Source organism: Panthera uncia, chromosome B1 (assembly GCF_023721935.1).
Source record: "Panthera uncia isolate 11264 chromosome B1, Puncia_PCG_1.0, whole genome shotgun sequence".
In the NCBI taxonomy this organism is placed as follows: Eukaryota; Metazoa; Chordata; class Mammalia; order Carnivora; family Felidae; genus Panthera; species Panthera uncia.
Genome location: NC_064811.1, coordinates 9,231,572 through 9,256,462, shown reverse-complemented (window position 1 = coordinate 9,256,462; position 24,891 = coordinate 9,231,572). Strand labels below are relative to the sequence as shown.

At 45.9% G+C, this 24,891-nt stretch overlaps 1 protein-coding gene across 2 annotated transcripts in view; it reads left to right on the top strand.

Moving 5' to 3' along the window:
• RAB28 (RAB28, member RAS oncogene family) overlaps positions 1-23,846 on the top strand; it is a 124,992-nt gene extending 101,146 nt beyond the window's left edge. The window contains exon 7 of one of the 2 annotated variants that reach the window (XM_049630318.1): positions 23,666-23,846. In XM_049630318.1, the coding sequence (XP_049486275.1) occupies positions 23,666-23,719 (54 nt within the window). In that variant the 3' untranslated portion in view covers positions 23,720-23,846. Of the gene's footprint in view, positions 1-5,026; positions 5,054-23,665 lie in introns of those variants that run through there. The other variant, XM_049630319.1, reaches the window with a different exon arrangement.
• The last annotated feature ends 1,045 nt before the right edge of the window (positions 23,847-24,891 follow it).

Genomic DNA, 24,891 nt, shown 5'->3' with positions numbered 1-24,891 from the left:
GACAGATCTGATAGGGGAGGTGAGGCTTGGACTGACAGCCCGGCCTGGGGCACCCTCCCTCCCAACACCATCAGCCCGGGGAAGTGAACCTTTCTGTAGAGTGGGGCCTTTGGGCCGAGCTCAGAACCGCATACATTCCATTCTGTCTGGTCCTTCATCGCATCAGTTTTCCACCCCAGAGAGCTGGAACCGAGAGGAAAGGCAGACTATTTGTTTTAAAGTGCTGTTTCCAAGTTGTACTGAATGCTCCTGGGCCTCCCACACTGTAGATTGAAGTGAGGCTCAGGGCTGGAGGCTGGGCTGGAGGGGCAGACGTCACCGGTACTGTGCACAGGCCAGCTCAGTGAGCCACCGTCACCTAATCCTGGTGACCTGGCCGCCTCAGTCCTTAACTAACCTGAATCCACAGGCGGCACGTGGCTAGGACTCCTAGCTACCGTATCTCATCCCCTGATGCCCGGATTGCTCCAACGGCCTGCTTCCTGCAGAGACCTCCACAATGTGCTGCACACAGCTGTGAGAATGAACTTGACCCATGGGTCTCAATTAAGTTACTCTTGTTCCAAACTCCTCAGTGGCTCCCCATGGCCTCTTCATGAGAGGACAGTGACCTCCTCAGCCTGACATTCAGAACCTCTGACTGCCTCCCCATGTTTGCTTCTGTGACATCCGTTCGTCTTCAACTCTGGTGACTGCTTCATTCTAGCAAGTGGGTCCCCCTCCTCTGGGTCTCCACTGGGATTTTCTCAGTGGAAAGAGAGACCCTGAAGAGGCAAGTTAGAAAACCCGCGGCTTCTGCTGGCTCAACAACCAACGGGCTGTGTGATGAGTGGCACCACTTGACGTCTCCAGGCCCAGTTTCCTGGGACCCATTTGTGAAGCACGGTTCTGTTTGCTCTTTGTCGTCACCATGGCGCATTATGGATGCAGAGCAGGTATACTGAGCTCTTTGTAGACATCTTCTCAGTGCCCTGTGTGGTAACCAGCCTTTCAGATGGCCCCATGACCATCGCCTCCTGGTATTCACATCCTGTGTTCTCCCCTCCTGTGCCGAATCGGGGCTAACCCATGTGACCCGTAGAATACTGCAGACGTGATGGGAGTTCAAGAGGCAGTACAGCCTCCACCGTGGTCCCTCGAGTTGTTCCTTCTGAGGGAAGACAGACACCATGCCACGAGGACGCTCAAGCAGCAGTGTGGGGAAGGCCACTGCGAGAAGACCTCCCACCCACAGTTAACCGCCCCTTGCCAGCTTGGGAGTGAATCCTCTGGCTTTTCATTTGGCTGCAGCCTCACCAGAGACCCTGTGCTAGAAGCACCCAGCTGAGGTGTGTCCAAAGTCCACAGAAACTAGGAGAGATAATAAGTCATTAATGTTGTTTTAGGCCACTAACTCTTGGGACAATTTGCTTCACAGTGCTGGGTGACCAATACTGTGGGTATTTGTATTCTCTCTGACAGATGGAGAAACTAAGGCTTAGGGCAGTTTAATAACTTGTTGGAGGATGTTGTACAGTTGGGGAATGATGGAACAGGGATCCAAACGCAGGTCTGCTGGGCTCAGAAGCCTGACTTCTTTTTTCTTTTTTAATTAATTTATTCTTTCCACCTAATGTGGGCCTCGAACACACAACCCCAAGATCAAGAGTCACGTGCTCCTCCAGCTGAGCCAGCCAGATACCCCAGAAGCCTGACTTCTTAGGTATTGTGTGATACTCCTTACTTATTAGCATCCCTGTGGCTGATTCACAGTACGTGCTTATTAAGCAATTTCAAATGAATGAACAAACTTCTTTCATGACTGAACATTTAAGTGGATTGCATGTATAGATATATTAAAAATAATGAATATTTGCAGTCTCCATTAAGTCAGGTTGGAGTTTCTTACTGCCTAAGACTAAGTTTAGTCTCCAAATGAAAAGACCTCTGTCATTTTTCTGATTATATAGATATTCTAAAATACTCATGCACTGTTGGTGGGAATGTAAATGGATGCAGCCACTGTGGAAAATAGTATGGAGGTTCCTCAAAAAATTAAAAATAGAACAAGAATGTAATCCAATAATTCCACTTCTGGGTATTTTTCTGAAGAAAACAAAAACACTAATTTGAAAAGGTATATGCGACCCTATGTTCACTGCATCATAATTTACAACACCCAAGATCTGGAAACCAGCCAATGTCCAGTCGATGGATGAATGGATAAAAATGTGCTATGTATATATGTACATGCAGTGGAACATTAGCTGTAAAAAAGGATGAGGTCTTGTCATTTGTGACAGACCTACGGGGTCCTATGCTAAATGAAATAAGTCAGAGAAAGACAAATACCATATGATTTCACTTTTGTGTGGGATCTAAAAAAAACAAGTGAACAAAACAAAATAGAAACGGACTCTTAGGTGCAGAGAATAAGCTAGTGGTCGCCAGAGGGGAAGGGGGTGACAGGATGGGATAAATAGGTGAAGGGGATTGGTAGGTACAGACTTGCAGTTATAAAATAAATAAGTCGTGGGGATGGAACGTACAGCATAGGAAATACAGTCAATAGTGTAATAATTTTGTATGGTGACCGATAGTAACTAGACCTGTCATGGTGATCATTTCATTGTGTATAAAAATATCAAATTGCTATCTCGTACACCTGAAACTACTATAATATTGTATACCAACGGCAATTTTTAAAAAATATGAATAACTTTCCTATTTCTCAGCAATAAGCATTAGATGACTTTTCAAATCAGTGGGGAAAGGGTGTATCACTCAACAAGTAATATTAGGAAAACTAGCCAGCAGTAAGGAATAAGTATAAACCTGGATCCCTGCCTCACAGCACAAGTCCACTCATATAAGGTAGAATTTTAAGAATTATTTTAACATACTGTAAAATGCTTAATACAGAGGAAAATAAAGAGGTTACAATCATCCCTGCCCTGCTCATTATCGTTGACATTTTGATGAAAAGCCGCATTCTAGATCTCTCTGTGCATCAGTCCACAAGTCCAGAGGCTATACTAATAATGAGCTGCATTACATTAAATAACTCACTTTGCGATGTATGTTTTTCGCTAAGTGCTATCATAGGTAAACATCCATAACATAAACACACATCATTTTTAATGGCTTCCTGGTCTTTGAGTGGATAATCCAATAACTTATGTAATCATTCCTCTATCTATGGACATTTGTTGTTTTCCCAAGTTCTCACTGTTACTGGAAACTATGCTTTGTTGAGCATCCTATGTATAACTTTCTGTATTTGCCTTTATGTTATTATCCACGGACTAGATTTCCAGAAGTAGGATTCTGGCTCAAAGGGTATTTTGAAAACAATTTTATATTCTCATAAATTTTGCCAAACCGCGTTTCGGAAATATTGTACCACTTTTTCTGCTAATGCCAGGTGACACTGTCCATTTCCCCATGACCTTGGCAACATCAGAGTACGATGAGTTCCTCGTGTAAATGTAGCGGGTTCACTGACCTGCCTAGTGCCCTCCACAGCACGGGTGTGGACGGACTTTCATCAACAACCGTGAGCAAAGGCAGATATGGTCTGTGTGCGACAGCGAGGACTCACGTCTACAGGAATGCTTCCCTGCTGCCTCCTATTTCGGTCCTAAGTGTTTTAGTATGTCAGATTGTTCCTTGTATACCCAGTAAATATCCTTAGAAAGCTTTCATTCTGAATCGTTTATCCTAACTCGAGTTGTATAAAATCACGGCACGCAAGTGGCTTTATTAAAACAAAAATAGCCAGCCTTCCATAGAAGGAGCCTTTGTTTCCTTGTTTCTCTCTGCCTTCCTCTGAAGTCTTAGTCCTCCCTGGCCGCAACCCCTGCCATCCGGCAGAACTTACTAAGCCCTCGTGCCCCTGTCTTGTACATGGAAGGGAATCCTGCAGCTTTTCATGGGACCGCGGCCCCAGCAGAGACCCCGGGCCCAAGCGCCCGGCCAGCTCTGAGCAAAGTAGGAGCACCGAGCCGTCCCACGGCCAAGTCTCTCCTGTTCACTCCTCTTCCGACCTTGAGCTCTCCTTGTCTGAGCCACTCGCCAGCTGTGTGACCTTGGGCAAATTCCTCCACCCCTGTCAGGCTCCATTTTCTTCATCCACAGCGAGTTTGGTACATGCCGTCCGTGGTTCCCAAACCTGGCTGATTGTCAGAATTACCTGAACGGCTTCACAAAATACCGATTCTGGGGCTCGACCTCAGCTGCAGGGCCCTGGATTCTGTTTGGAAATCATCAGACAGGGGCGCCTGGGTGGCAGAGTCGGCTGAGTATCTGACTTCGGCTCAGGTACTGGTCTCATGGTTCGTGGGTTCGAGCCCTGCGTCGGGCTCTGTGCTGACAGCTCGGAGCCTGGAGCCTGCTTTGGATTCTGTGTTCCCTCTCTGCCCCACCCCCACTAATTCTCTCTCTCTCTCTCTCTCTCTCTCTCTCAAAAATAAATATTAAAAAAAAAAAAAAAAAAAAAAAGGAAAGCACTGGACAAACTCTTCTCTCAGTGTATCTACTGCTCCCTTATGTGACCCAGAACATACTGCCAGTTTTGAAGCCTCAATCTGCAAATCTGTAAGATGGAATGATAATCATGGTGACTGCCCTAGGAGCTTCTTCGGGCTGACATGAGACCCTAATCATGGGAGGCAGGACTTCAAAAACTTACAACAATTCCAAACAAGCATGTGAACTGTTGGTCTTTTCTGTGTGCTTTTCTTGGTGCAACTTGGGAGTCCAGTTTTGGCTCACCAATCCTGTGAGGGCCCCCCTTGTTATGGACAGGCAATCTGCTGAGGCCCCTCTTTGGCTTCTCCCACCAGCAGATTAGATTCCCTTGAAATCTCCTCATTTGTTTCTAATTTGGGGACGGGGGCGGGGGGTGTGGATTGTCTCCTCCTGGCTTCCCAAAGACTCTTGGCCGTTGAACCAGCTTAACCATTTCCTCTCACCGCACCCCACCCCCTGCTCTGTCGCTTGTTCTTATCCTCTGACACTTTCTCAGATTTGTCTTCCAAATTGGCAGGTGGCCCGCTAACGGATTGGCTAGCTGCCCTGTGTTTGGGTCAGGGTGGAGGAAGATGCCATCGAAGCTGAGTGAACCAAGATGTGCACCCCATCCCACACCTCCTTCCCCAACCGAGAACGGGGGGGACCTAGCCTGGCTCATCTTTGGAGGCTCACTCCTGAAGACAGTGGAAGATGAGGGAAGGTAGAGGGAAGACATCAGAGGTTTACTGAGTAGCTACTCTGCACCAGGTACCGCGCTCGGCACTTTGTACGTATATTTCATAACAGGCGGCCTTTCTATCGCATCTGCTTTGCCAGGCAGTATTACATAGGCCATCTGGTTTAATCCTCGTCCCAGGCCCACAGTGGCAGTTGTGACTGTCATCTTACCAGAAAGCAGAGACTCAATGGAGCGATGGGTCCTTGTCCAATATCACGCTGTCAGTAAGAGGCAGGACCAGGATTTGAGCCCGCCTCTTAGTGACTCTAGTCTGTCCCGCCCAACGGCAATGGAGTTCATTCACGCTCCACATTTAGCCTTTCCATTTCCAGGGACATGCTTGAACCTGGAATGGGGTTTCTCTTAAGTTTTTGGAGCCAAAATTATTTTAATTTTATGGCTAGGAAAAATGTAAACTTACATTTTCAGCAGACCAGAGATGATAAAGTATGCATTTGTCAAATAAAATTCTTTGCTGTGATAAAGTAAATCATTCCTTGGCCTTGTAAAAAATGAGGCCTCACTTGAACTGTTTTCACTTCAGCCTTTGCTAATATTTCTGTTATCTCCATTAGGGATTACAATGATGAATGCCTTTTATTCGCGTCGTTAAGCACTTCAGCGAATGTGTGAACACACAGGGCATCATAAGTCATAGGGAAATGAAACAACATGGTCTCCTGGAAAGAAGGAAAGTCTCGAGAGTCTGACAGATCGGGGCGGGCATTCTGCCCCCTGCCACTCTCTAGCTATGCAAACTTGGTCAAATTCCTCAGCTTCTCTGGGTCTCAGTTGCCTAATGTGTAACACATAGATAATACTTATCTCACTGGGTAATTTTAAGGATGGAATGAAATGACATACTTCAGGCACTTCGCACAGTTTCTGGCATGAAGTAAGTGCATAATAAATGTCAGGGTTATTATTGGAACAGCTCTCAAGGTAACTAGTTATTTAATGACACGCCCCGGGGCTCACGTTAGTTATTAGTCTTTTGGGCAGCAAGACTGGGTCTCACTAGGCTTACTGTCTGCGGGGGCCCAGCTGCTGATGTCCTTCTGCGCCTGTTAGAAATGGCTCAGGCAGTAGGCAGGGGAAGCTCATTAGTGGGTATGTCTGTGGAGATCTTTTTGGCTGCAAGTAATGGAACGTTTAACTTCAAGTGTCTTAGACAATTAAGAATATTAATCGCCTCTTACCACACGTATTCTCAGGGTAAGCTGATTCCAGGATTGTTGAACAAAGCTGCTCAAAGATGCCACCAAGTTCCCAGATGCTTTCCTTCTTGTCTTTGCCATTCTTAGCCTGTTGGTGGTTAGGCTGGCTACCTCATGGTCCCAAAATGGCTGCAACAACTCCAGGCTTTTATGTCTTTATACTGCAAAACCCAGGGGTCAGAAAGAGGAAAGGGGATCCATCTTGTTTTCATGTCTCCTTTAAAGAAAGATGAAAAATTTCCCCAAAGCCCCACCTCCCAGAAGACTTCTCATTGGCCAGGATTTTATCAAATGCTCATCCCAGACCAGTGGTAGGGGGAATGGTTAGGGCCGGTGACTCTCAATTCTGGCAGAGAGTGAATTGGCAAGTCTTTAAAATACGTTCAGGTGTCTAGGTTATGCCCTTAGAGATTGATTTAATTGGGCTTTGTTCATGTCCTTTTGTACACTCAGGTGAGCGTGTGTGTGTGTGTGTGTGTGGCACACGCATTCCAAAATGAACATCTAGGGTTAGGAATCATTGGTGTAACTCTACCAAGTTTTAGCTCCTGGTATGGGGGGTGCCTTTTTGGAAAGGGAAGTATGGCTATCTGAGTAGACATCCAAAAGAATCTGCCAACATAGGTACAGTTCCAGGGAGCTAGGAAAGCTCTGGAAAGAGGGACTGGCATAGGAGCTGAGAGCCCCTCCCACCTGAGACACGCACGGGGCCCTCGGCAGGGGTAGGTGGTGGAAGGTTTTCGATGGCCGTGTAGAAAGAGCAAAATGTCGATCCTGGGTGGATTCTAAGCTGTACCAGAGCCTGAAGAGTCCATGCTTCATGGCTTAATGGAAGCTCTGGGCATGGCCAGCCTCCCCTGTGTCAACCCGGCAGCCTCTTTATCTGCCCACCATCCAAGAAAAAGAGTCAAGTGTAAAGTAACAGTTCATGCAAGTGCACCATCAGGTCACTGAACCAACATGTTATAATTGGTTAAAAACAGCAAGCTCCCTTCCCCGTTTATAAACATCTCCTCGATCAGCTCTTTGTAGCATATACAACCAAGGAAAACGAATGTCCCTGTGCCCATTGCCCTGGAATCACTGTCCCCTGTGCTTGTCCAGATGACCCTCCGATTCTGCTCAGTCCAGCACCCGCCCGACACTGCGCACACGGACTCACCTGAGCAGAGTTCTGTGCTGCTTCTGGGCTGAGGGCCAGGCATTTCCCAGGAGGGACAAGTTGGGTCCTCCAGCTTTAAACGGCTTCGAAAATGGGGAAAAGGCAACTCCGGGAGACGGCGCATAGGGGAGTGATCATGGACTGAGAAGTCAGGCAACCCTGGGCTCAGATTCTGGTTCTCAAGTTCAATGTGGTGTGACTTTGGCAAGTTAATGAGTCACGTTGTAAATGTGTTGAATTTCTGAAGCTTTAACTCCACGCAGTCAGTAAAATGGCATGAAAAGAAGAGAACTACTCTCAATAGGGTGGGCGATGGTGGGTGATTTTGCCCGCCGGTCCCTTCAAGGAGCACGTACCCTGGAGCGAGAGGTGGGAGGTATGGATCTGTGCTGAGTCAGTTTTGTTCTGGGGGTCTCCTGCTTCGAGAATCTTGTTGTGTTGGGTGCGATCCAGGTACTTAGGGCAGTCATATTTGACCACAGACCTTTTTTGCTTTGCTTACTAACTTCAGAATCCAATCCAAGCCCTGTGCAAGAAGAGATTTCCCCATGGTGGTGGCACTGCTTCGGCCCTATTAGGTCACTCTCCCTTCCAAAGTGGGAGTCTTCTGGAGAGAGGAATCTGTTTCCTCGCCAGCGTTTTGTTTCCCTTGCTGCTCTTCTCTTCCAGAGCCTAGTACAGAGCCCTACACTTAATAAATACTAAAATGAACACTTGGTGCCTGTCTGTTCCCAGCTCATCCTTAAACGACAGCAGAAGGCATTTAATTGTGACTCACCCTCTCTAGCCAAGCTGGTCAGCTCAGGGTGAGTTCTTGATCCAAACAGATCAGTGAGTTCCTTTTCCAGGATTACTGAATTGAGGAAAGGAACAGTGCCTTAGAAATGCAAGATGGAGACAGAGTTTTTGATGGCATTCAGACCCCTAGTTCCAATGCATCCTGGAGCCCAAAGACGTGTCTGGTCTTGAGCGAGAGCCAGAAACATTCTTATAAGAAACTCACATGCTGGGGTGCCTGTATTGGCTCAGTCAGTTAAGCATCCGACTCCTGATTTCGGCTCAGGTCGTGATCTCACAGTTTGTGAGTTTGAGCCCCACATATCGGGCTCTTTGCTGACAGCGTGGAGCCTGCTTGGGATTCTCTCTCTCTCTCTCTCTCTCTCTCTCTCTCTCTCTCTCTCTCCCCCTCTCCCTCTCTCTCTTTCTCTCTCTCTCTCTCTCTCTCTCTCTCCCTCCCTCCCTCCTTCCCTGTCTCTCTGCCCCTCCCCTGCTTGAGCTCTCTCTCTCTCTTTCTCAAATAAATAAACATTAAAAAAAATATAAGAAGCTCACATGCTTACCTAAGCTAGTTCAAGGCATGTACTTTTGGCCAAAGTAATCGTAAGCCACACAGTAATTTAGGTAGAAAATAATCCAAGGTCACTTGGGTTGAAGGTGCAGAGATTCTGTCACATTGGCAGACATTCTCACTGGCAAGCCCCTGCCTTAGGAATGAATGCTGCTGAGCAAATTGTGACATGAGTATATACTCTATAGATGATAGTCTATTGGGTCAGTCAGTTGGGATGCACTGGTTATGTGTCCTCAGATGTAACTGAGGAGTCAGATGAACTGTAGAGACTGTCGGCTTTGCTTTTCTCCTAATGACTCTTGCTTCAGGCAACTGCAATTTGGGCAAATGGCTCAGCTTCGGGGCTTTGGTTCTGCCCAACCTAGGGCATCCTGTTCCCGTTCTGTTGCTTTTGGTAAAACCCTAACAAACTATTTCAGCAGGCAATGTGAGCCCGAGATTTGGAAGACCTCAATTCTAGTTTGCTCTGTGATTACGAACAATTTGCTTCATCTGTCTGGGCTCCCACTGAGTGCTTTGTAACATGAGAATATTAGATCGGGAAGGAAACCTAGGCTTGTCTTGCCACCTTCCTCCACACTACTAAGCAGCTAAGTGCACTTCTGTCTTCCCACCCAAGTTACCACGCCATGTTCCGTGTGCAAACTCAGGAGTATTAGAAATATACCTTTATTTTTCTATTACAACGAACTTAACTTTGTTTTTTTTAATGTGTATTTTTGAGAAAGACAGAACATGAGTGGGGGAGGGGCAGAGAAAGAGGGGGAGACAGAGAATCCGAAGCGGGCTCCAGGCTCTGAGCCGTCAGCACAGAGCCTGATGTGGGGCTCAAACTCACCAGCCGTGAGATCATGACCGAGCCAAAGTCAGGTGCTTAACTGACTGAGTCACCCAGGCGCCCCAACAAATTAAACTTTTGTCTCAAGCTCCTTTTACACTTGAGTCGTGTGTCCCGTCTTTCCCCAGGGTCACGGACAAGTTCTGGAACCTTTTGAAAGAGACTGATCGATTTGGTCTCTACTACAACTATCCTCACCAGCATCCATAGAGACGTCCCCCATTATCCTGTCTCGTCCTCAGTCACTGGTAGTTAAGTAACATACTCAAAGTCTCAGATGGTTTGTAAATGACCACATGGAATGGCAAGCCCCAGACTGTGAAATTCTAGGTCAGTAAAATGTAAATATAGACATTTAGATACAGATACTGTCATATATAGATATAATAAGTATACACATGTGATCCTTTTTAACAATTCTCCAAAGTCACTGAGGTAGATTTCATTACCCCCATTTTACAGATGTAGAGACTGAGGGTCCATTTTTGTAAGTAGCTTGTCCTAGTAAGAAGAGGGCACGGAGATTCTAACCCAGTTCTGCCTCACTCTGGTACCTGGGTTCTCCCCGTAAGGTGCCTGTCTCAATTACGTTTGCAGAATTAGGTGAGACCTTTGGCAAAGTATCCAACGGAACACAGGCTGACTTCAGAGATGGCTGGCACATCTGTCCCATGGTGAGGACAGAAGCTTTCCTGTGGTCTGGATGCAGTTCTTTGGACACAGCAACGAAAAGCCTGTGTTCATGGCAGGGGCAATCTTTGGATTCTCCAGGGGAAGGGCAGTGAAGGAAAAGGTGAGAACTAAATTATGAGGCAGATGGGATGGTCCCATCAGGTGTAACTTGAAGAATGGGAGAAAGATTTCTAGCAGAGGTCAGAGGTATCTGGAGCTCTGATTCTTGGATACATTTATGTAGAAGGATGAGAATTATCGCCTATGGAAAAACTTACCTGTTGTAAGTCCTATTGTATTATTTAAAAATTTTTTCAGAATACATTCAATGAACTTGTAGAAAATCAAAGACACGGTACTAAGAGGCACCCACAAAACCTCCATACCTTAACATGATCACAGTTGATGTTAATAACTTAGACATATTTCTGAAGTTTCTTATAAAAATAATTGTGACTCTTGAATTAGGAATTGTTCATCTTTTTTGTTCAGCATCGTTTTATAACTCCTTTTTAAATATGGCCACGTCATTTCATGACTATATGTGAGCATAAGATATTTTGTTTTATTTTATGTAGATATAATTATATAGCCCTTTCCCCCTTTTTGGACATGGAGGGATTCCCCAGCTTTTAAGCTCTAGCAAATGGAGCGGTTTCTGTCCTCTGCTCTTGCAAAGGAATCTCTATGCCTCGCCTTACCTTCTCACAGTCTCAGATGAAGCCACAGCACCTCTTCTGTCCACTTGGGTTGCCAGTCTCCTGCCTGGGCACCTTCTATGGCATCTTAGAGGGTGGATGACCCCATTTCTCTCCCATCTTTTTTTTTTTTTTCTAATGTTTATTTTTGAGCATGAGCGGGGCAGGGGCAGAAAGAGAGGGAGACACAGAATTAGAAGCAGGCTCCAGGCTCTGAGCTGTCAGCACAGAACCTGGTGCAGGGCTCGAACCCAGGAGCAGCAGGATCATGACCTGAGCTGAAGTCAGACTCTTAACCGACTGAGACACCCAGGAGCCTCTCCCATATTTTCAACCCATTAACACTTCCAACCATGTGTAAGTTGTTTTTTTTTTCCTAAAATATCCCCCCTTGACCTTGAGTCTGCCGATTATCCCACCTATTATCTCTCTCCTCACCCAAGAATACCCAGGGTATTCTGACTTCTGTCTCCTCCATTCCACTGGAATTGTTCTTGCAGAGGCCCCTGGATGGTCCCTATGGACTTTTCTCTGGGTGTATCTTTAGGACCCTGCTTCTCCACCTGATTTCCTTGGCTTCCATGACGTCCCTGTCTTAGTCCCCCTCCAAGTTCTCTGTGCCTTGGTCTCCATCCCCTTGTACTGGTATGTCTCATCCATTCCTGCATGTTGGTGCTCCCAAGGATCTCATTCTTGGCTCTCTTATCTTCTCACTTTAAAGACCCTCTCTGCCATTTCATTCATTCTCAGTTTTAATCACTTTCAGTAGTTGCTAACCTCCCCCCACCAAACCTCCGTTACTATCTTGAACCATTCTCCTAAGCCTTATTCAGGCTTCTATCCTTCCAATTTACAAACACTTGTCAAAATCTTCACATGCGCTAGGATTCGCTCTAGGTTGGATTAAAAAATGAATAAAGCATGGTCTCCGAAACTCATATGTCCATTGGTTACTGGATGTCTCCACTTGGATGATGCACACATTCTACAACTCTTCTCTTCTCCAGATCCGCTCCCATGCCTGTGCTTAGTTACTGGTATCACACCCAGCTAGGTGCCCAAGCAAACTCAGGGCTTATCCTAGACTCAATCTCTATATCCTGTGACTCTGTCAATGAATGTTTCTGAATCTATATGCTGCCCTTTTCACCTCTCACTACAGCCCCATCCTTGGCCCTCATCTCCTACCTATTCTTTTGCAGTTACCTTTTAATGGACTTGGGGGCCTTCAGGATGGTTTCTGATAACAAATATGGCTACATCATCCCTTGGTTGAAACTTCTGGTGGCTTCCCATTCCGTATGGAGTACACTTCAAGTGCTTTCCTGGAATATCCTTGTTCCCTACTCTATTGGGCATATCTAAGGGCATCCTCGTCCTTACCCCTTTAGCTATTTTTAATGCCACTCTGCATGTTACACTCTATGCTTTATAACACTGAACTGCTTGTAGTTTAACCATCTTAATTCCTTAGTAGAGGCATTACTCTCTTTACCTGTAATCCCTTACCTTCCTGTTTCGTTTCTGCAGCTCCATTTTTTCCTTAAATCTAACCTCAGTCTTCATCATCTCAGAAAGCCTTGCCTGGCCTCCTCCTCCGCATCGCATAGGCTTGGTCACCCCAGGTTCTGTGCAATCCTAGCAGCCTGTACATGTCTTCTTCACTATATACATCACACTGTTTATCTGTTCACACACCTATCTTCCTTAGGAATTCAAACAAATGTTGAACAAATTAATTAAATATCCCATGTATGTACCTAGAAATTCTGTGTTAGTTGCCGATCACTCTAGTTCAGAATAATTTGTGCAGCTTCCCATCATAAAACCAAGGGAGAAATGTATCCTCAGGATTCTCCAAGGTCCCCAGTTGGGCCAAGAACTGGGATTTCACCTTTGACCTCCTGACTTGCCATTTTAGGCACTGACTTTTTGACCACAGCAAAGCTCCCAGAATTTCAAGGCACTGGGCAAACTCTCTGCCCCACAGATTAATTTTAGAGTCATTGAAATTCTGCCAGCTCTGGGGGCAATGATTGGGAGCCAGGCTGACAACCAGCAATGGAGGAAATTGCTCTGTGTCTATTTCAAGATGAGAGAGTTGTAACCACGGTCTCTCCCCCAGTGATGCTGTTCGAAAAAACATAAATTTAATACTTTCATGAAACTCAATCTTCTAACCATAAGAGTTTCAGGGCTCTCTTTGATGTTCAGGAAAAGTAGCTTAGTGCCAATGTCTCTTGCACATATGGTGTGAAAGCCGCCTCGCACATGAGCTCAGCATCTTGGGTCCCTAACTATTTGGAAGGAGTAGTTAATATCTGTTTCAATAACTCACCAAGTATTTATTCAGTGCGTGCTATGTTCAAAACATATTGTGTTGCTGGAGAATGAGTATAGATTTCTGGGTCAGATGAAAGGGTGTTCACATCCTATCTTGGCCCCTAACTGGCTGGACATCATTGGCAAACCCTGCTTCCCACTGAGCTTTGGTTTTCTCATGTGTGTGAAATAGGTTTAGAATATTTACCTTTCAGGGATCTAAGAAGGATTATGTGAGGTAGAGTAAAAAAGAATGTTCCTAGCACAGTGTCTGGTACCTAAATGGTCATTTGAGAGAGAGGCCAGGAGAACCCAGTTTCCTACAAGTGTAATTCGAGTTGACAACTTGAGGTCCTTATCTTATTACAAGTAGCATGAAAAACCATTAGGGATGCATCCATTAGAAATGTGTTTGGCTGTGGAACGCAAAACCAGTGGCGAGCCAGTAAATGATTAACAAGTGACACTCTGGGGAAAATTAAATGTTGATTTGTAGTTTTTGCTCATTTCTATGGTGGAAATACTCCCACCATGGCTGATTTCAAGCTCCCATTATGATGTCAACCAATGTGGAGTTGAGAAGATATGTAGTACCTGGTAGAGTGTGTACTATCACGTATAGTATGGTGTCGGGAGATACGTGCCATCCCCACACTCAGATACAATACATGTCCATAGCCTCATGAGCATAGATAATAGCAAAATTTGTAAAATATTTGGGAATTGATGAGTTTTCAGTATTTACTGCCGTTAACCAATGTATTTGAGTATAAGATTATATAACTTAATTTTTTATGAGATTCTTTATTTTTAATGTTTATTTTTGAAAGAGAGAGAGAGAGGAGAGAGAGAGAGAGAGCAAGTGGGAGAGAGGCGGAGAGAGGGAGACTCAGAATCTGAAGCAGGCTCCAGGCTCTGAACTGTCAGCACAGAGGCCAATGCAGGGCTCGAACCCGTGAACCAGGAGATCATGACCTGAGCCGAAGTCGGACGCTTAACCGACTGAGTCACCCAGGAGCCCCTATAACTTAATTTTTAATAATGTTCAAGTTTAACTGGCTCACTAAGTTTCTGAAAATTTAACGATTCTCTCTCAGGATCTGGTTCAGTCAGTTCCAGCACACTGCTGCCCAAAGTCCTACTCTAGTGCCTTACACACTCACATTTTATTTGTGTTGTGGTGATAAGTTCAGGGATGGGCAGCTCAGGGCTGGTGGCTTGGTGAGGTCATCAGGGACCCAGACACTTTCTGCTCCACCATCCTGAGAATGGGTCCTTCATCCTCATGGGTATTGCTGCAAGATTGCAAGATGGCTGCCATCCCTTCAGACTCCGCACCCACATCCTATGCAGCAAGAAAGGGGAAGGAGAAAAAGGGTGACGTGTTTATTTGGGAAGAGACTCAGTATACTTTCCAATTGCTGCTGTAACAAATTACATGTTTAACAAAAAAACAACAGTGGCTAAAATCAGCACAAATTTATTACCTTATACTTCTGGAGGTCAGAAGTCCTTAATGATTCTCACTGGGCTAAGGTTGAGGGGTCGGTAGGGCTGTGTTCTTCTGTGGAGGCTCTAGGCAGTCACTGAATTTCTTGGTTTATGGTCTCATTCTGTCCTCAAAGCCAGGAATAGCCAGTTGGGTCTTTCTCTCCTCATATCACTTGGACTCTGCTCTTGTCACATCTCTTTCTCTGATTTCCCTGCTCCCCCCTTGTTCATTTATGAGGCCCTTGTGGTGACATTTGACCTACCTGGCTAATCCAGAATAAGCTCCCCATCTCAAGATCCCTACCTTAATCCTATATGCAAAGTCCCTTTTGCCAGAGAAGGTAACATTCACATGTTCCAATGATTAGGACATGAACAACTTTGGGGGCCATTATTCTGCCTACCACAGACACCTTCCAAAGGGGCTATTTCCTACCTCCCACTGCCCAGATATGAACTGTCACAAGGCCATCCTGAGTACAAGACAGGCTGGAAGATCAAGTTTTAGCTTTTAGAACAATATAGAAAGCTTGAATAAGGAGGCAGCAGTTGGAAATGACAATTGTGTCCGCCAACCAACAATGTCTGCCATATTGGGAAACAGAAATTAATAGCCAAGCAGGTCTGTCCAGAAGTCTGCTACTTGACTCAATGTAATTATTATTATTTTTTAAATAGGCTGCTATCCTAAATTAGTAATTGGTGGGTTTGCTATATGAAAGGTCATTGTTTGAGCATACTTCCTTGCTTGCCTGTCCTTTTCTCTTCTTCTCTTCCTCTGTGGGTTTATCTCAGGTTTCTAGCCTGTCTCCTGGCATGTAGTAGACAAAGGAGATGAGTTTCCAGGCTCACTTTCTTGTCTTACCCAGGGTGGGTGAGAGGTTGACCACTATTCTCTTCAAATCAAGGTGGAGGGGATAGGGATGTAGCATAATCCAGTTGCTCTCACCGATCCATCGTCAATCTTGTTGGACAATTTGTCCCACGTGGCTCTTCCATCCATTTTTCAATTGCTGAGACCCTGTAATGGGAGGAGTCATGGGCAAGGAGTTAGGTAGTCAGATATGTTGACATGGAGACTAGAGTTGCCTACAGGGAGGAAGGACTTCCTGGTGCAAGAGGACACAATGGCTCCTCACTGGCTTCACCACAGTACCTGACGAGAAGCAGGTCATAGAAAAGTTTGTAACTGGGAGACCCGTTCCTCCCCAAGTTGGCCACTGCAAAGAGGATAGAACCCAAGAGCAAATAGTCTTGTGGTGTCACTCAGGTAAACCTCCAATAGGCAAGCAGGGGAAGTTGGAACAAGACCGTGTCACTCAGGGTCCCATTTATAAGGTAAGAAATGGCAGGACTTCACTACCCTCAAAAGCTTTGTTGCGCTTAGAAACTTCTAGGCTTTTTCATTTTGACAGAGATAGCTAATGTGACAGTGCATCTCTGAGGTGAAGCTGCAGCAGCTATGTTTTTTAGAGTTTAAGCATTTTCGTTCTCCTTCCACAGTCCTGATTATGTCTACTTTGCTAACTTGCGTATGTATATGTGCTTCACCAATCTTTTGGGCGCACAGGTGAAGTAAAAATAAATGTGAAAACGAACAAGAGATTGGACAAGCAAGAGGCAAGCTAGGAAATCAGCTCTGGGCGTCCGAGGGAAGCCAGGACGGTCAGAGGGCCGGGGGACTGAGAAGCCACAGGAAGCAGGGGGCGATTTGGATAAACACTTGATGTCTCTATATGGTGCTGAGGTCGGAGGAGGCCCGGAAGGAATTTCAGGGAAGAGATATTATAGACTGAGAACTTCCCTTTTGAGCCTCTCTAAACAAGGGCTTCGTATGCATATGGAGTGGTGTGGTTTTTCTCGATGCCGCTTCTCCTTTCTGTAAACCGCATGTGCTGCATAAATGAAGCCTGGAGTCGTCCAGATGCCGTTGAGCCGGCTGAGAAGCTGCCCGAGGACACCCGGGAGCCCTTGGAATAGGCTCCTTGCCTCTCTTTGTCCCTTCCCGTGCTCTGCCTCATGGTAGTAGCCTGGATTGTACAGGATCTTGTGAATCCACTTACTCCTGTCTGCCCGCGGGAGCCTTTGGAGGTAAACTTGATTCATCCAGGTGATTCAAGGCATGTTTTGTGACAGGGCATCTATGTTCACACATGGTGTGGGGCCAGCACAAACCAAAGGCTCTCCACCTCGACACACGATCATTGTTCAGACACGCATGGGAAGCACACGTTCTTTAAAAAAAAAAAAAATGTGGTTAAGTATATATAACATAACACTTGCCATTTTAAATAACCTTTTAAAGTTGATTTATTTTGAGAGAGACAGAGAGCGTGCATGAGCGAGGGAGAGGGGCAGAGGGAGAGACAGAGAGCATCGCGAGCAGACGCCGTGCCCAGCGCAGAGCCCAGCGTGGGGCATGACCCGTCGCATGACCATCATGACCTGAGCCGAAACAAAGAGTCAGGCGCTTCACGGACTGAGCCACCCAGGCGCCCCCCCCCCCATTTTAATCATTTTTAAGGGCATGGTTCAGTGGCATTAAGTACATTCACGTCGTTGTTCAACCATCGATACTGTCAGTCTCCAGAACTTCTCCAGTTTTCCAAAGGGAAACTCTGTTCCCATTAAACAGGGTTCTTCCTGTCCCTTCTTCCTCGCCTCTGGCGACCACCATTCTGTACCATCCCACTGTCTGTTGCAATGAACGTGACTACTCTTGGCACACCATGTCAGTGGAATCGTGCAGTATCTGTCCTTTTGCACCTATATTCTTTCAATTTGGGTGATGTCTTCAGGGCTCATCCATGTTATAGTACGTGTCAGAGTATGTGTACTATGTGTCCACGCAATTGTATGTATATATCCTATTTTGTTTATCCATTCATCTCTTGCCAGGTGCGTCTCATTCCGGTTTTGATGTCTGTTTCCCTAAAGATGAGTCACTTGGGGTATCTTTTCATGCACTTATTGCCCATTTGCAGATCTTTGGAGAAATGTCAACTAAGGTCTTTTGCCTCTTTTTATTTTTTTTAACCGAGTTGTTTATTTTTTGTTGTCAAGTTGCATACGGTATGGAATACTTGCATAACAGATCAGGGAACAGTGATAAGTGTCACGTTCAGAGTCCTCACTCGCCAGTAAATGGGCCTGCCCACCCTTCCCTCATTTTAGGTCAAGGTTTTAAAGTTTCGTTTACAACCGTTTGTGTCTGGAATATTCCAGTCTCCTGTTGTCACCTTGGCAATCACTGGGCATTTCAGCGAGAAGATATCCGTGCAAATGGCATAGCATTGTTTTAGAACTAAGGAATCCAGAGAGAGGAGAGTTGGAAATCTGGCAGCTGGTCTATTGACTCTATAATGTCGACTTGGGCAGAGGGCCTGAAATGGTAGAACCCAACCCAAGTTTTCCATGTTCTAATTATCTTTTGACCACTGTTGGGCAAAGCTCCATTTGGCTTACCTTACTGGCACTTCTGCTGCCCATGCCGTCTTGAGGGAAAATAGGGTGGCTCTCTGAAGAAAACGCCATGGAATGTTAAAAAAAACAAAGCAAGTCGGCCTTACGGCCAGGGGTGGGGGGATGTGAGAGTGGAGTGAGAAGGAACTCCAGCCTCTGAGTACCCCTCCAAGTCTTCAGAGAAGCCCAAGAAGCGACTACATCTTCAGTCCTCCAGGAACTTGCCCTGTCAGCGTTGTGTGGCTTCAGTTTTATTCCTCTGCCACTCTTGATTTCTGGAGCCATCCATCTTCTGGGCATTGCTCGTCGACGCTGGCCCCAGGGCTGCTGATACCTACTAGCACCTGCTCAAGGCTGCTGGAACTGGCCTCAGACACACCACGTCCACTTGGTGCTCTTGGCATCAAGGTTCGCAGGTACCCTGCCCTGAAGCTGTCCCATTCTTCTCAGATTTGCTTTTCTATGGCAACCCCCTTACTGCAAATCCAGCCCGAGCCCTGTGTACAGGACCTTCTGGCTCTCTGTCTACCTGACAACAGGAGCTCTACCCAGACCCACCCCACAGATGCAGACAAGTTGCTCTCTCACCACACTTGTGTCCAGGAGCTCACTCTCTTGAGGGCAAGCTTTGCTCTTCCAGGACAGTCTTATCTCTCTTCCTTATTAAAATATACCCCGTTGGGACCCCACTATGCCTCCATCATTGCCAGCTGTGAATAAACCTCAGGGTGGGCACAGATGAGGCTCAGACTAGGATCCCAGTGTATTATTCTTCTTAATTAATTAATTAATTAATTCAAGTTCAAGTTACTTAACATACAGTGTAGTCTTGGTTTCGGGAGTAGAACCCAATGGTTCTACTTGCATGTAACACCCAGTGCTCATCTCAACATGTCCATCACGTATGTAGCACATCCCCCTACCCACTGCCCCTCCAGCAACCCTCAGTTTGTTCTCTGTATTGAAGAGTCTCTTATGCTTTGCCTCCCTCTCTGTTTTTATCGTATTTTATCTTTCCTTCCTTTCTCTTATGTTCATCTGTTTTGTTTCTTAAATTCCACATATGAGTGAAATCATATGATATTTGTCTTTCTCTGACTGACTTATTTCACTTAGCAGAATATACTCTAGTTCCATCTATGCTGTTGTAAATGGCAAGATTTCATTCTTTTTGATCACTGGGTAATATTCCATTACACACACACACACACACACACACACACACACACCAATCTTCTCAATCTTCTTTATCATTCATCAGTCGATGGGCATTTGGGCTCTTTCCATAATTTGGTTATTGTTGATAGGGCTGCTATCAACATTGGGGTGCATGTGCCTCTTTGAATCAGCATTTTTATATCCTTTGGATAAATACCTAGTAGCACAATTTCTGGGTCATAAGGTAGTTCTATTTTTAATTTTCTGAGGAACCTCCATATTGTTTTCCAGAGTGGCTGTTTTCCGGTATATTCTTTTGAGGAGAAAGACACTCTATTTCAGCTACAGTTATTCATTCACTCGTTTTCCCTGGAGATGATTCTAACAAAAACGTACTTCCATGTTTCAAGTTGCAAGGTCTAAATTTTATTCCTTCACTGAGAATACTTGGGCATTGTATCTTAAAATGTTTTGCTCTGTTCTTAAGTACACACACACACACACACACACACACACACACACACACCTACTAACATATTCATTTCTGAATAATCCTGGGGAGATTGAGGGACCTAGAGAATTTAATTGAGTTTAGAGTCTTCCTGGAATAACTAAAAGAACAGCCATTAAAGGTTAATGGGATGCATTTATTATTCTGCTAGGCTCTTCTGTATACTCTTTCAATAAACAACTCCAGTGGAGAAGAACCCAGAGCTAGTCTGTATAACATTGGGACTCATGGATGGGGAAGGCAAAGTGCTGTGCTCATTGAAGAAATATTTCCTTTTTTTCACATGGCTTTAAATGGCATTATAATCAAAGATGGAAGAAGCACTTGTGGTTAATTTAACAGATCCGTTAGTAAAAGGACCTTTGGACACATATCCAAACTTTTCATTATATAAATAGGGAAACCGCTCAAATGGGGAAAATAACTTGCTTGAACTCAAATCCTAAGAGCCAAGTGTCACTTGTCCATCATCTGTGGCCAAATAAGCCTATGCGGGTAGTTCTGAATCATAGTTATTATCCTCAAACTGTTTGTAAATGGTTGTTACTGACTAGTAATGACTCGTGGTATTTACCTTTCCAGGGTCTAACATTTTAACATGTCACAGAAACTTGATGCCTAGGAAGAAGGTTTTGATGGTAAAATCAGCTCTATTCTAAGACCATCTAGAAAACGGGCTGGGCAGAGCTCTTTACCTAGGGTCTTTGGAAGGACTTCCAAATTTGGAAGGACTTCCAAATTCCACTGATATTATATGAATTATTTTACGCACGGGTAGGTTTGTGTGTTTTCTTTAGGGAGAGGATCTGTTTATCCTGGACTCTCTTGGTTGTATAAGACAGAAACCTTGAGCATAAAGGTAATTTATTGGCTTATTTTTCATGGGCTTATACCCAGGGCACTAATAGCTTCCAGAATGGCTGAATATGGTTATTCTGTTTCTCTTTTCCACCTCTCAACTAAACTCGCCTGTCACTTCATTTCTGATTTGATGTTCTCTCTCCTTGGTGGACAAAAGAAAGCCATCAACAACTCTACACTCACCCCTCCCAGCTTAGTACTTCCGGATGGTAAGAGAGTGACTGTTAGTCCCCAGCATGGGTCACATAGACCAGCCTTCACCATCCCTGGGGCTAGGGCCTTGAGCTCCTCTGGCTGATCACCCTGGGGTTGCACACACTGATATTGACAGTCTTACTTCTATAGCCATATGTGGGGAGAGGTCCACACAGAGGGCAGAAGGAGGGGGCCGGTAGTACACATGGAGCATAGGCTGCCATTCTCCAGATTTTCAAAGGGTCTGTGATCGAAAAGTTGAAAAACTGTAGGCATTTCTAAGAGCAAAGGCCATATTATGGACCTCCTCCTAAACACTCTCCTGGTCTAACTTAAGGAGATAGGATGTTTTATTTTTATCCAGGAACACATGTTTTGCTTCATCCACACAGGTGTGCTTTGAGTTCTCACGCTGCGATGTAAATGTGTTTGCGATTTCAGTTTCTTATTCGGAGACATTTTGTGTCTGGCTTGGCTTCCTCTGTGCAGTCTACAGGTAGGGTCCCTGCCAATTTACATGGAATAAGTAAAACAGTTCTGCTCTCTGTAAGATGTAATTTGCACACCATGTGATTTTGTCACAGCCTGACCGCCTGTGGCTGTCATCCCTGGAGGAGCTACACAGTTCTCGTCCATCAGGACCCAGGAGCATCCTAATCCCCGGAGATCTCACTGCACAACCTTGCTTCCCTCAGCCTCGGGGCCTGGGAGCCCACCCAACTAAGCGCTGTACCGAGGGCTCAAAACCTTTACAGAATCCCATGAACGTTCAACTTGTTTGGTCTTCCTTTCTTGGGGAATTAAAAGAAGTAATATTTGGGGCCGTTCTAAAGAGGGGAGTCATCCTCCCCTGGATTGATAGAGAACACCTACCCAGGAGAATGGAAATTAGACAAAGTGTGGTGCTGATGAGGAACAGAGGGAATGAGCTTTCATTAGGTGTACATTAGAGAATTTGTGTTAGTGTTCCCCTGAGGCTCTTTCTGATGGCCTATCAGGGTGTATTGAGGGGCTATTAAACTCCAGGGCTTTCCGTGTGGGAAGTCAAGTGGGACGGGGGTGGGGGTGCCGGAGGTGCAAGGAGTCGGGGACAGGAGGGGGTCCTGCTCAGCTCTCTTGTCTCAGGGGCCATCCTGCTGGATCAATAACCCTCCGCCGACTACCTCCCTAGAGAGCTAAGTTCTGCCACAGGGAGTATTCTCCCAGAATTCTACCTGCTACCTTCCCTCAGGTCACCTGTGAGGCTCCAGAGACCTAGGAAATAAAGCTCTAGTACTATGCTAGAGATGTTCAACTGAGCCTATCCGCATGCTTGCCCAGGGCTGAGATGCTGGGGTAGGGATATTACACGAGTCACATTTGTCAGTTGAAGAGCACGGTGAGTTGACTGTGCAGAAGAGTGTCTTGTCAATGTGAGCGCCACCATCTCCCACCTGGGGTGAAGATTTCATGCTCCTCCCTAAATCACAGGGCCTGGAACCTGGGAATGACCCTTCCCAGAATTCCTTGCAGCAAGCCTCCAGCTCGGATTTCATTATCGACAACGGGCCCCAAGAGGTGACTTACAAGGGGGAACAGAGGCCAAATCAGTATCATCGCTTCTCTGGCAGCAGTGAGGGGTGGGTTTGGGCAAGTCGGGGGCTTTGTGGTGGCTTCCAGGTGTTATCCTGGAGTTAACCCTTTGCTGCCTGTGGTTTTCATCAGTGGTCATTCTTTGACTCCTTCAACTTTGGCTCCTTTCGAAGTTAGTAGTGAAGCAGGGGGCTGGTGGAAGCCGTTCCTGGCTCTCTCTTCTTCAGGTCTCCCTGTGGTTTCATTAGAACTGATTTCCCTTTCTGTGTGAACTACCTGCAGTGTATTTTTCTGGCTGTTCCATGACTGCTATTGAAAAGCGTTTGTATATGCAAAGATGTCTGTGCGTGAGAGGGAGTGTGAAAATTCAGAGTTTTTGAAAAGCCCAAAGCCCGAAGTGGGCTTGGGAAGAATACCACGTGCTGTAAGCGTTACCTCAATAAAGCAGTTATTTGGGGACCGAGTCTGATGGAATTTCTGGGCAGTGGCTGTTTGATTTAAGAGAGGATATTTAGTATTGTAACATACTATTATCTTCAGAATGCTAAGAAACCAAAACAAAACAATCCAAGATATTATTTTGTTAATGTGAATTCCTTGAAGTGGAGCTCAATGAAATCTTGGTTGGTGGTGGTACCTGGAAGACAGGAGTGATTCTTAAGGATTCGAAGGAGAGAGGCCTGAGCCCCGCAGAGGGAGGAGCTTCAGGTTCTCCACGGGGCTTGGGCTGCTCCCTCACCTTTGTGGGTCTATGCTCAAATGTTATCTTGTCAGTGAAGTTCTCTATGAGTGAACGCCGTTTCAAACCACCTTCACCTCCACCCTTCTGAGCCTTGCCTTTTCCCCATTTCTGCTTCCTTGCTCCCTTTTTCATCATGGTGCAAGGTGTCTGACAGACTGTGTCTTACCTGGTTTGCTCTTACAGTGCAGAACCGGCTTGGGATTCTCTCTCTCCACTGACTCCCATAAAGGCAGATAGGTTTAGTCCGTGGTGTTCACGGCTCTACCCTCAGTGCCCGAACTCTCCTTGGCACCTACTCGACACTCAAGAGGTAGTTGTTGAACAAGCGAGTCTCATTACCCACACACGTAACCACAGGTAATACTTTCTTTTCTTCTTCTTACATGTGTATTTAATATAGCTCTATACGGGATCTTAGATTCTTGTTTATTTTTTTTAAATTTTAGTCTTTTCCGCTTAGCCTGAAGGAGTGCATCTCAATGGAAAATAAAACGAAGATGCACACGTTTTTCTCCAGGATTTGAGGTGTGGAGGGCGGGGTGGGTAAAGCCTGGTATGTAGCACTTGGCTAGTCTACTGGCTCTGCCTCCTGCTGGGGGCTCTTGCTGGTGTCTGAAGGGAGGAAAGTGCCACAATGAAAACAACAGTCTTCACCGCACATCACCGAAATATCTGAAAATGTCACTGAAAGAGACAAAGCCAAGAGGGTAGCAGATTTTCCCCAGACTTCCCCGGGCTGGGGAGGGGGCAGCACAGTGGTCTCCCGCTTCTGGGGCAGTAAGTGGCCCAGAGATGTCACCCGACCAGGCCCGGCAGGAGAAGACGAAATGGCAGGTTCTGTCCCTCAGCCAAGAGGGCCTTGTTTCCGGCCAACAGTGTGTGTGTCCTCGGACACACGGGGGACACCGGATGGGGACTTTTTGAATGGATTGGGAAGAAGTAGGAGGCAGGGGCTCCCGGAGAGCCTGACAATACTGTTTTTACACTCGGATTGCGGACTCTGTTTTACTCTCAGGCTGCAACAGCCTCAGAAGCCACGGATTATACCTCTGCTTCTCCAGCTCCCTGGTTGCAGAGACCATGAGAGGGACCCCTTCTGTTCTTTCCTGTCCCTTTTCCTCTGTGCTGAGACGACAACTTCAGTACAAATACAGTACGGCTGTCATGCCTGCTGGGAACAGGCACGTATCACGTTAATTAAGTTGTTTTTTCAGACTTAGCCTTTGTCAAGTGGTATTGGGTGGCTCTGATTTAGTGGTAAATACAAATAATACTCAGAAGTCTTACATCTTGGGGCGCCTGGGTGGCTCAGTCGGTTAAGCGTCCGACTTTGGCTCAGGTCATGATCTCACGGCCCGTGAGTTAGAGCCCCAGGTCGGGCTCTGTGCTGACAGCTCAGAGCCTGGAGC